General features: G+C 49.0%; 1 protein-coding gene across 2 annotated transcripts in view; it reads left to right on the forward strand.

The window, feature by feature from the left end:
* Window positions 1–9772: 9772 nt before the first annotated feature.
* Window positions 9773–12523, forward strand: part of GPR137B (G protein-coupled receptor 137B) — a 43784-nt gene continuing 41033 nt past the window's right edge. The window contains exon 1 of one of the 2 annotated variants that reach the window (XM_057734427.1): window positions 9773–10362. In XM_057734427.1, the coding sequence (XP_057590410.1) occupies window positions 9994–10362 (369 nt within the window). In that variant the 5' untranslated portion in view covers window positions 9773–9993. The remainder of the gene's footprint in view (window positions 10363–12523) is intronic. The other variant, XM_057734426.1, reaches the window with a different exon arrangement.

The raw sequence follows: 12523 nt of genomic DNA on the forward strand, positions 1-12523 counted from the left end.
ATATTGCACTATTGTTCTGAATTTTGTGGTGTTTGTAGGATTGGCCAGCTTCTTTAAACGTGTGATGTGTTATTCTAAAGCCACGATTCACTTTAGTTCCCAGTTTTGTATCTGTAGTTTTCTTTTGCTTTTCCTAAAGAGGGTCTCTGACCGTGAAGAAGAGGCTTCAGGACTCACAAAAACCAGATGTGGTCCAGCCTCTTGAACGGCTTTCTCAGAAGGATTTTCAACACACCCCTCACCTTCGTCCTTTTGGTCCTGCCCTGGGGGGTATCAGCTAGCCTGTCTTCATAGTTCACTGGACCTAGAAGCTCAGACCACTCTCAGTGGGGAGACCCACGGTGCCATCATAATAGCTCATTTCCCTGCAGTGCACACAATCCTGAAAATAGGATGTGGCCATTCTCACACCCCAAGATGTCATGGAGTTCCATGGGTAGAATCAGTGCCCTCTTTGGCTCAAGCTACCTGAAGTACTATTTCTGGGGATGAGAATGGAAACCTATAAGAAGAACACAGAGCAACAGCCAGCAGTTTAAATGCCTTTCCAAGAATTCCTGGAAAGGACTTCACTGGCGATCCTGTGGTTAAGATTCCACGCTTCCAATGCAGGGGGCGTGGGTTCGATCCCTAGTGGGGGAACTAAGATCCCACATGCTGCGTGGCCAAAATGAAACAAACAAACAAAAACTCCTGGAAAGAACTGAATCTAGATTTCCCCCCAGAGACTTGAGCAAACCCCTGAAAATACCTTCCCTGGAGCAGAGTATGAAGTGAAAGTGCTTTGGGGGATTTGTTGGTAGCAAACATTCCGTTCTGTTTTCAGGTAAATAGGTATTATTCCATGTTCTTGACCACTGCGGGCTTCCAGTTATACTAAGTTCCCTTTTCACCCCATATCCACCTAATACCAAAGTTTTAATGAGATTATTGAATCATTGAAAGAGCACATCTGAGCAACCGTAGGAGAGCTGCACCATCTGCCTGTCTGCTTAGACAGGGTTAAGGATTGTCCTAGATTTAGAGTTTGCTATAAATAATCCCATACCTGACCGAATTAAAATCTGATATACTTGTTATGGGCAGGGCAGGGGGGTGGGGAATGAAACTGTCCAACACAGATTTATGGTAATAGTTGCCCCACGAGGTGAAGTTACTAAAAATCACTGAATTATGCACTGGAAATGGGTGAATTTATGATCCAATAGAGTTGTTTTAAAACTCTAATATGCTTCATGGTCTTTACATTTAGGAATTACAAACATGGGATCAATGAACATAGATATGTAAGTCATATTTCACAAAATGTAAGATGTATTTGTTGAAACAGGAACTTTCCCGCAAGAATCATCTTAGCTTGCAAAGCCCTTATCACTTATGCTATCTGACCCCTTGAATCTCTTAGCATTCCTGAAACATTTGACACCCTTAGCTTTCAGAGTCTGACTGCAATTTAGACCAAAAACAAACACACAAACAAACAAAAAACCCCACAAGCGATGTTGACTTTGTCCTGAATAGCTGAGAACAAAAACTACAGGCATCGAATCGGTTGCTCATTCAACAATGAATCAACCACACCTAAATACGTGTTGATCACGGAAATGAAAAGATGGTTTTGTTTTTCTATCACTTCATGTTTGGCAAAGCAGGACTCATCACTCAGAGCAAAAATAAAACCACACCAATAAAACCAGTCTTGTTAGGAGGGGAACCGGGAGGCTGAAAGCCACATGACACAAAGTATTCAGGGGTTGAATACAAAAAATGTAAAAAAGCAATAATTCTGTGGCCACTGTAACGGCTGGGCAGTTTCATCTAACAATTTACATCCATTAATATGAAAAAACATAGTTTCCATTGTCCGGGAGCTCGCCGTTTTTAGTTGGCTGAGACTCCTAGTATGTGTGTACCTCTTAGGGGCCTTTCTTTACGCCCTTGACTGAGCAGGCTGTGGTTAGTTCTGCCGTTTCTGACTATCCTTCATTTCTCTAGCTGGAATCAGCAGTACCCAGGAGTGCTCTTTCCCAGGAAAACACCAGCAAGGATTTGTTTATTGAGATGAGCTACTTACCACCTTGGAAATTGGAGTTCTCTGAAGTGGAACACAGACAGACACGTTTAACCTGGCGTGGAGCCTGGGTGGAGGTGTGGCAAAGGCCTGGAGGCTGGGCCTGCTGGGGTCGGTAGGCTCAGGGCAGCTGTGCAGCTGGGGGTTCCTGGCTCTCCGGGCGCTTGGTCAGGACAGGAAGGTCAGAGCTGGGAGAGATGCCTGGTGGTAGCGGCATCTCAGTGACCGGCCAAGGGGCAGAAGAGAAATTCCTTCTATGGCCTGCCTTCTTCTCACCTCTTAAACATTTAAAAGAATTTCTGAGGATAGCTGACAGATAATTTAAAAAAGATAATTTCATGCAACTCTTAGATCCCTCTTCCAAAAAGTTACCTCGAAACTTTTAACTATGTGCATCTAATCATCTGGGGAAATCTGTAACAGTATGGGAAGCTATTTGTCACCATTTTCTCCCCCTAGCATCTGAACTCCCTTCCTACATCGGGGAATTTCCTACCCTAGGAAGCAGAAGCACCCACCACGGAAGCTGAACATGCTAGATGCTCATGTTCTCAGCCCCTGTGGCTGCTGGGATGTGGGCACATGGTCTAGGCTCAGCCCATCAAATGACTCTGACCCTGATTTTAATTGGAAGCTCTTGATTCAAAGCAGCATAAACTACATACTCTATTCTAGAAAGGGATTCACTCATGCAACACCTTTTACCAACTCTTTTCTTAGCCTGCCCCTACCACCCAGCCTGGTCATGTTCCTAACTTCTTTCCTATCTCTGGATGACTATATGGCACTCTTCTGGCTGGGGAGATACAGATGGAGGCTTGTCTTGAGATTTCTGGAAAACTTTTGCCTTGTTGCTACAGGAATCACCCTTTGTCTTCTCTCGATTTCTGCCTGGAATGTACATGCAATAGCTAGGGCTGCAGCAGCCATCTTGCAACCATGAGAGAACAACTGAGAAGATTAAAGCCAGTATGCTAAGGGTGGTGAAGCGGACTGAAAGAGCCAGGATCCCTGGCAGATTTTTTAGATACTTGAATCCATGTTTGCAACCACTAATTTCTAGATAGGTGAAAAAAATAAGCACTTATTACTTAACCTACTATTAGCCATGTTTTCTATTGTTTGCAACTGTCTTCATTCCTAACTGATAACAGGCAGTTTCCAGGGTCCGGCATGGGGGAGGTCTGTGGTGCAGACTACCACATCAGAGCCAGGGGTGGCAGCAGCAGTGTTGTTACAGAACTAGTTCTGCAGCATTATTTTGAGTGTCATTCTTCTTTCATAGCTTGCAAACTCCTTCAGAACTCCTGAGGATTTCATGAGCTCCATAAAGTATCTTTTAATGCATTATTTTTCTGCTTAAATTTACCAAAGTTTAACAATAATAATAATAATAAAAGATGAGGTCATTAGGGTAGGTCCTATAAATATGACTGGAGTCTGTATAAAAGGAGGAAATTTGGACACACGGAGAACACCATGTGAAGACAAAGGCAGAGACTGGGATAAAAGAAATTAAACAAAATTGATTTCTCTTGCTTGCAATCAAGCATCCTGAGAAATACAAGAAATTGACATCAGGAGAGGTGACAGCAACATACTCTCAGGGACTAGGGGAAGATTCGAGATTGATTGCCTGGTCTGGTTGGACCTAAGGACAGTGAAAATTCAAGTAGTATTTGGAGAGTTCACGGCACAATGTCACCTGTGGTCGCTTGCGTGGAGGTCACCCAGCACAGTGAAGTTCTCACTGAAGTTAAGGCATTGAGAAATCAAGTGGTTGCTGCCAGAGAAAAGCATGAAGGGCACAAAGGATTTGAAAACTGTGGGGTGGAGTGGTTGATACTAAGACTGGAAAGCATAAGAAGTGATTGGCAGAGTCTTAAATTGTAGTTCAAGGCAGTCTGAAAACCAAGGACTTTCACTGACTCTGCTAAAAGCATATCTTATCTTTTGCAACCACAACTAAACCAAAAAAGAGATTCTGTGGGTTCCTGATTTACAACATCTGTTAAAGTCACAACCTCCTCTTGTGTCTCACGGATAGTTAGGGGACCGATTAGAAAGAGTGAGAATTGGGAGATTCTGAAAGAGGACATGGGGCCCTGAGGACCTTAGAACACACAGCTTCCCCTGTTACAAGAAGTAACCCCTCCTTCTGTATAAAGAGCTGTTTCTCACTTGCTTGACGACCTAGTATATCATTCTTGCCTGAGGAAGTCATTTTGCAAAGGGAATTGCAGGCCCTTTGAACCTCCCCTCTTCTCAGTGTCTCCAGACCAAAACCAGAGCTAGGTTCCAACATACACCTCACTTTATAAAGCCAGACCTGGATGGGGCAGATTGAGACACCAAAGACACGGCAAGAGAAGCTGAGATGCCTGCATTGCTTCGGCATCATGTAGAAGCAGGGATCCAAGAAAATAGGAAGGTTGGTGTGAATACACTGTGTATGACTCACTCGCCAATCCCCTAACTCTCTCACCTGAAAGGGACCGGAAGATACTCCCTTCATCAAGGCATTGAGAAATACACCACCTCTCAAAAGCACTGTCATGGCTATTTCATGCACATCAGGGATGCTGCTGAGAGCTGCTGGGGTCAAACAGACTCTGTCACGTTTCCCAGGATCCCAGGCACCAGAGGCCAGCAGTGGCACAACCACCAGGGGAGGCAAGGTCATTTCGGTAGAAGACATGGTGACCGTGAACATGCCCAGGGTCAGCCTGAGAATCAGAACTGTCTGAACATCAGATGTCCTTTAGCAGAAACTAATTGATCGCGAGCCCCTGGACCCCAAAACAGCTGAGCAGCCCTCGATGGTCCTATGTAATTCTTACAATGGAAGCAAACCAAAATGCTCTAGGTCTGACTTAAGTCATGAACAGACAACCTTATACTCACGTCCAGTGCTTAGGCCTGAACTTGAATGCTACAGAAGTGGCAAATTCCTACAACATCCCAATTGTACCGTCCAAGTGCTGTAGAAGATGGACAGGTCTTGGAGAGTCACGATGGGTTATCATAAACTTAATCAGCAGACCACACAGCCCCTGGAGGAAAGTGGATTTTTTTCTCATTTCCAATAAGCAAAGAACTCCAAAAACTGCTTTGTCTCATCTGGCAGGAATGACTCCCCATCTTGCTTTCAACATCAGCTTGATTATGTCAGTGTGATCCGTAGAAATCTTAATCACCTCAATACCTTTAAGACATAGGGACTGCTACATTGATGATATGTTTTGAGAATCTGAAGAGCAGGAACAGTAGTTATTCTAGTTACATTAGTATGAAACATTCAAATGGTTGTGTGGGAAATATCTCTTACTAATCTACAGAGGCTTGTGACCTTGGGGAAGATTTTTAGAAGGTCTAGTGATCTAGGTTGAAATATCTCCTTCCAAGTGAAGGACAAATTGTTGCATCTTATACCACCTCCTGCAGGAGAGAGATATACAATGCCTGAAGGTCCTCTTTATGGAAGTAACATTTGCCACATTAACCCGGGCTTCTCGGACCCATTCACTGGGTTACTCAGTGGGTGCTAATTTTGAGGAGAAGCCTGGGGATAGAGGAGAAGCTCCATCTGGTCTGGGCTGCAGTGAGATCTGGCCTGCCACCTGCAACTAAGTGGATTCAGTGGTGCTCCAAGTGTCAATGGCAGATTGGAATGAGGTATGGTGCCTGTGACAAGCCCTGTTAGGAGAATCACAGTGTCAGCTATTAGCGTTTTGAAGTAAACACACGCCTTCTTTGTCAAACAACTCTTTTCCTTTTGGAACGAAGAATTGGCTTGCTATTGCACCGTGGAAGAAATTGAATGCATGATCAAGGAAGTCAGATCCCCATGCAGGTTGAGCTGTCCATCTTGAGTTGGATATTATTTTGACACATTAAGCCACCAGGTCAGGTTCAGCAAAAGACCCAGCTACACTGGAGAGTCTCAATAGTCAGGAGGACAGGTTAACATGCCCCAGGGATATTAATGATGGCAGTCAACTTCTCCCCCCAGCTGGCCCACTGCTTATTCAATAATTTATGGAAACAGTGACTGTGCAGGCAGAGACTGAGACCACCCATGTTTTTAACAATCTAGACGTCCCTTCCCAAGGCTAACCTGGCTCCTTACCAGAATTTACTAACCATCTGTGAGTTCTTCCTAAAGGTACCAGGCTTAGGCACCTGGAAGCAGATTACATAGATTGGACTTCTTTCGTCCTGGAGGAGATCAACAATTTGTCCTCACTGGAATAGACAATGCTTCTGAACATGGATGTACTTTTTTTTTGCCCAGCTGTCATCCTCGGACTTTCCAAATGCCTTGTTCATCATCATGGTATCCTATACAATATCACTTCTGACCAAGGTCTCACTTTACACCAGAAGAAGAAATGTGGTGGGTATATTTCTGTCCCCAGCAGCGGCTGGCCTTATAGAATAGTGGAATGACTAATTGTAGATGTAGTTATAGCTACTGCTGAAAGACACATCTGTAAAGACAATATGACTGTCCTATAGCATATAGAATATCTTATGAACTCTAGGCCAATGTATGGCATTGCTTCTCCTGCAGCCAGGATACATGGCTATAGATCCAAGAGGATGGCATCTCTCACAAATACGCCCAATGACCCACTTGCAAATTTTTCGTTTCTGTTTCCTTTACCTCTGGACTCTGCTAGTTTGAAGGTCTTAGCAATCAGCGAGGAATTCTTCCACCAGGGGACTCAAACATAGTTCCCTGAAGATTGAAATTGAGACACTGCCTATTTCAGACACCCCGTGCCAGTGGGTGGGAGTGTAAAAGGAGTGTGATGTAGTGACGATCAAGGGGATGCAAGGTTGCTGTCATATGGTGAGCAAAAGAAGCCAATAGATAGAATACAGCCATGGTGGTGCCTCATGTTACTGGCATGTCCAGTGGCAAACAATTTTTTGTTAGGAAAATTAACATACTCAGATCCCTCAGTCATCAGGGGTATCCCCTGATTAGCTAAAATGCTTGATAAAGGGAAAGGGGTATTTGTAATGTGAATTAAAGACAGGAGTCATAAATTGACATAATGATACACCCACTAAAGACCTTGTGACCAACTGCAGAAATAAGAACTCTAATTTCTACTTATATTTTCTTCCTTGCTGTTATATGTATATTTATATCTATTTTAACTAATTACCCTTTACTTTTAACTTTCTTCTATTTTATATAGGGTAAATTAGTGAAAGAGATCTTAACAATTTAGTCTATGAGATTAGAATATTGAGATGGGACTGTGGCAGAATTAAAGGAGGAATTACTATCATGCAGAGATCCTGGACTTCAGCCGGACCCAGAAAGTGATCTTTTAGTGTGACCCCTTTGGGGGAAGGAGTGAAGGTATTTTCAATTGTGTAAGGAATGTTGCATTATATTAAGTGGGAGCATTTTTATTTTATACAGTTTTTATTTTCAGAATTGCAAGAAACGTTTGATGCTGGGTAGTCAAAGGGACAGACTATTGCAGACATTTGATGTTTTGGGGGGCAGCTTTGGAAGTATGGTGAAGATTGCTAGTTCCTCCCCAAATCCATTCTCTCATTCATCCATAGTAACAGAACCTTGACATTTAGCTGTGCATGTTGCCATGTGGAACAAAAATTACATTTCCCAATCTCTCTTGTAGTTATCTTTTTAAGGTAACTAAGTTCTACCAATGAGCAGTGGATGCATTGTGTGCTATTTCTGGGAAGGCTCCTTGAACAAGAGAGGACAAGTGCCCTTTAGTCCTTCCCTGTTCCTCCTAATGCCAGCCTGGGAGGTGCATTCAATGGCTGGAGAGCCAGCAGCCATCTTGGATCATAAGGTTGTCTTATGAATAGAGGTCTTGCATGGTGGAGGAGAAATAACAGCACCTGGGCCTCTGAAGACACTATATTCTTTCAGTAAAATAAAATATAAACATATTGTTTGATTGTCCAGGCAAGCACAGGGAAGACCAATGTAAGCAAGGCATAGTTTCTATACTAAGGAAACATAAACAAGTGGGGTGTGACAATTATGCACGGATGCTCTGTAAGCACACAGGTGGGGCACCTAACCTAATCCTGAGTGGATGGTGGTGTGGTCTGGGAAGACTTTCTGGAGGAAGTAACCCCCTTACAAATCAATGGGATTTGGCCAGTTGTCGGAGGAAGGGGTGGAAAGAGTTTCCTTGGCAACAGGAGTTAAGAGGTGCTAACACTCATTAACACCTCTTAAGAGACAAGTCTGGTCAGCTAGGGTAGGAGTTCGGACTTTATCCTCAGAACAACAGGGGCAAGTGAGAGAGGGAAAGGATAGAGGAACTAGAAAGGAGCGTAACACCAAAGGCACACCTGGCCCTGATGAAGTCCCTGAAATATATTAGCAGGGTGTAGGCACTAAATAGTTTGTTGGAAAAGCAGGGCTGGTCCAGGCTCCGTGGGGCGGGTGGGGGTTGGGGGGGGAGGATCTTTTAAGGAAAGAGAACGAAGTTGACTATTAATTTGACATGAAAAAATAAATCGCAAGATACGTCTAGAGTCTTGGAGATTCGGGTCCTCCTCTTCTGTTTACTCGAACTGCTTGCCTGGAAGTGCTTCCAGACGGCCGCTTGGCCATCCCTTTCTACCCACAGCGCTCTACCATTCCCCCACCCCGACCCTCACCCCTCGCCAAGGTGATGCTCGAGAGACACCCTGGGGTGTAAACTAAGTCACCGCCTCGGAAGAGCGCCCCCTCAGCCACAGCAAACGAGAGGGCTTGTCTGCCTGACGGGCCGACCGTCCTACTGGATGCGCTGGACCGGATCGGGAGGCAGCAGCCGAGAGCGGCCGCCCCGCTCGGAGGTCCCGCGGGCTCCCTCCGCCGCCCCGCCCCCCGAGGAAGCACCGTGCGGGGCGCAGGGTCAGGATCCCCGGGAGCAAACAGCCCCGCTTACCGCCGAGGCCAGGCGGCAGCCACAGGGACCCCGCAGCGCATACAAACCTGACCTCACACGCACAAAGCCTGTCTTTGCCATTTCTGGGTTTAGAGATAAACATCACTCCAGCAGGAGCTGTGCCAGGAAAAACGCCAGTCCGTTCACAGCCACGGAGTCGCAAAGCTTTATTTTTGTTTAAAAGAATTGCGTTTGTCGCTGTTGAAATAAAATAACTAACTTCTGCAAAACGACAAGTAATCATCAGCGGCGAGCGCGAGGCGCGGGGCTCAGTCACGGGAGAAGGGGGCGACGCGGCAACCGGCGGGGGCTTCTGGGGGCTTCGCCGGGTGGGGCGGGGCGGGGCGGCCCGGGGGGGCGCGCGGGGCGGGGGGCGCGCAGTGCAAGGGGCGGGGAGGGGGCGCGCGGCGCGGGGCAGGGGGCGGGGCTCCGGGGGGCGCGCGGCGCGGGGCAGGGGGCGGGGCTCCGGGGGGCGCGCGGCGCGGGCAGGGGGCGGGGCCCCGGGGGCGTGAGGCGCGGGCAGGGGGCGGGGCCCCGGGGGGAGAGCGGCGGCTGGGGGCGCTCAGTGCAAGGGGCGGGACGGGGGCGCGTGGCGCGGGGCAGGGGGCGTGGCCCCAGGGCCGTGCGTCGCAGGCAGGGGGCGGGGCCCCGGGGGGCGCGCGGCGCGGGCAGGGGGCGGGGCAGGGGGGCCAGACGGGGGCGCGCGGCACGGCGCGCGGGGCGGGACTCTGGGGGCCGGGACTCCGGGGGGCGCGCCGTGCACAGCCCGGGCGCGCGGGGGCGGCGGGCTCGGCGCTGCCAATCGCAGACAAAGGCCGCCCCAGTGAATCATGTGGTGCTGGGGGAGGAAGTGCCGCTTGTTTTCTTTCCTCCAGTCGCCGGGCTCCGGGCGGAGCGCGATGCGCGGAGACCCCCGCGGGGGCGGCGGCCGCGAGCCCCGATGAAGTCCGAGCGCCCTGGCCTCGCCGCAGCGCCCCCGGCCCGATGGAGGCCCCGCCGTGGGACCCCCTCCGCAACGACTCGCTGCCGCCCACGCTGACCCCGGCCGTGCCCCCCTATGTGAAGCTCGGCCTCACGATCGTCTACACCGTGTTCTACTCGCTGCTCTTCTTGTTCATCTACGTGCAGCTCTGGCTGGTGCTGCGCTACCGCCACAAGCGGCTCAGCTACCAGAGCGTCTTCCTCTTCCTCTGCCTCTTCTGGGCCTCCCTGCGGACGGTCCTCTTCTCCTTCTACTTCAGAGACTTCGTGGCGGCCAACGCGCTCAGCCCCTTCGTCTTCTGGCTGCTCTACTGCTTCCCCGTGTGCCTCCAGTTCTTCACCCTCACGCTCATGAACTTGTATTTCACGCAGGTGAGTCGCGGGAGGCCGCCCTCGCGGGCGGGAGGCACCTGGAGGGCGCTCAGCCGGCGGAGGCGATGACAGCCGCGGGGGCGGGTCACAGCCACAGGGCTGAGGGTGTGTGTGTGGGGGGGAGCGTTGGTTCTGGAGTGGTCCGAGCCCTGTCCCTACCTGCAGGCCTTCGTCCCAGGTAACGCCCTCCCAGTCCCAAGGGAGGCAAAGGAGACGGGACAGGAAAGTGAGGGCTGGAGGCCAGCCTCAGCGTCCGCCCTCAGCCCCGCATCACCCAGCGGGTATGGTCTTCCCTGCGCGGGGAGCAGCGTCTCCGCGCGCGCATCAGAATCGGTACTGATGGGGGCTGTGCCCACCAGGGACACTCGAAGTCTTGAGTTTCCCCTCTATCCCCTCATCTCAAAGCATCTTAAGTCCCAGCCTTGTAAGATGACCCGCACGTTGGCCTCCAGATTGGGGCCAGACACTGGCTTTGTGACGGCCGGGTGGGACGGCCCTGGTTCGGAAGGGATGTTTTGAGCCTCCAGCATGGGAGCCCTGCTGCTAACTCATTCCGCAGGATTGCGTTTGGGGTAACACCCAGCTCCTGAGCTGATGCCGCGGAGGCAGGGCAGGGTTGCCGTCTGAGCTCATCTGAGAGGCCCCGAGAACAAGCCGTAAAAGTTTACGCGGGCCCTTTTACAGGCACACGGGAGTCGTTTTATGAGGTAGATTGTTAATAAGCTGATGGGAGAACGTGCGAATGCCCTGACGGTTGACTTGATGAAGGTCAGTAATTGGAAAGTACTTTGCAAATACTGTGTAAAGCATTGCATAAAGGTATAACAGCACAATTCCGTTGTCGCCACCATCATCATCGTCATCTCTGCTTCTCATTAGCTTTCCAAGCACTAAAATGTCCATTTTCACTAGGACCCCGCCCAGGGGGAAGGCACCGACCATGTCACCTGGTGAGGGGAATTTCAGAGCTGTCTCTTAGGTAGAGGCATTGTGCCAGCGAGCATTCCATTCCTTTTAATAGTGTCCTTGTTTATTAAAAGAAAATGCTATTGATTTAAAAAAAAAAAAAAAAAGGGAAGGAAAGGTAGGAAACGGATTGCCCTGATGTAGTGGGAGCCCCTGACTGAAAATTTGCAGGAAATATTGATACTTTTGGCTAAAAACTAGCATATGTACTCTTTAGTAGCTATTATAATCTTATCAAAAGGCATCTATACTCAAAGCCTTCTCCTCAGTCCAGTGTATCAGCATATTTTCCAGTCCACGAGTAATGTGTATCATCTGTCCAAATACAACTTTTCAACCCGAAAACCCGTTCAGGCAGTCAGCTACGTAGCAGACACTCCAGCTTTTTCATTGGATTCCAGCAAGATAAAAAAGTCAAGTAGGTTGATGTTCCTTCAAGAACTGAGATGTTGGGCTGATTGCACGTTGAGATCGTTATTCTGCTCCCTTTTTGAGAAAAGAAGGACAGCATAGGGCCCTACCATGGCTCTCTGGCAATTATATGCAAATTCTGCACTCAGAGCTGGATTAGGGGCAGGGCTGCACATTTTCTGCACCGTCTGCTGGCTGGCAAGTAAATGCTGAGCGAGGGAAAGAGTGACCAGGCTGACGGCCTTGGAAGCCAAGAGGCCACAAGCCACCGCCCTGGTTTCTTTGTAATTCTCAGGACTTGTTTGCTTTATATCTCCAGGGTTGCTGGCAGGGGAAAGTGGTACCAACGCGTGGCATCTCAGACCCTAGCAGAGAAGCCATTCCCTGGCAGATACTTCTGGGGGGATTATAAAGGGGTCGCCCTTTGACTCCCTGCTCTGACACCCCTCTCCCTCTTCCCCTCCCACACACCTTCTCTTAGGCAGGGTTCTCAATCACTGGAATGGCCTGGGGAGCTTTAAGGATTACGGTGGCTTGGGGCCCTGTCTCAGAGCCCGTAAATCAGATTTGGAGGGTGGGGGGGTGGGTAGTGGCTAACCGTGAAGAAGCATGTGCTATGTTGTAGGCACGGTCCTAAGTGGTTTGCCTTATTTATTCTTCCCAACGACCCTCTGAAGGAAGTACAGATGGTGTTCCCATTTTTCAGACGAGGGTCAGGGAGGTTGTATGACTCACTCAAGGTCACACGACCAGTGAGCACAGGAGCCAGGAGTCACACCCACAT

The sequence above is a fragment of the Hippopotamus amphibius genome, chromosome 5 (genome assembly GCF_030028045.1).
Source record: "Hippopotamus amphibius kiboko isolate mHipAmp2 chromosome 5, mHipAmp2.hap2, whole genome shotgun sequence".
NCBI lineage: Eukaryota > Metazoa > Chordata > Mammalia > Artiodactyla > Hippopotamidae > Hippopotamus > Hippopotamus amphibius.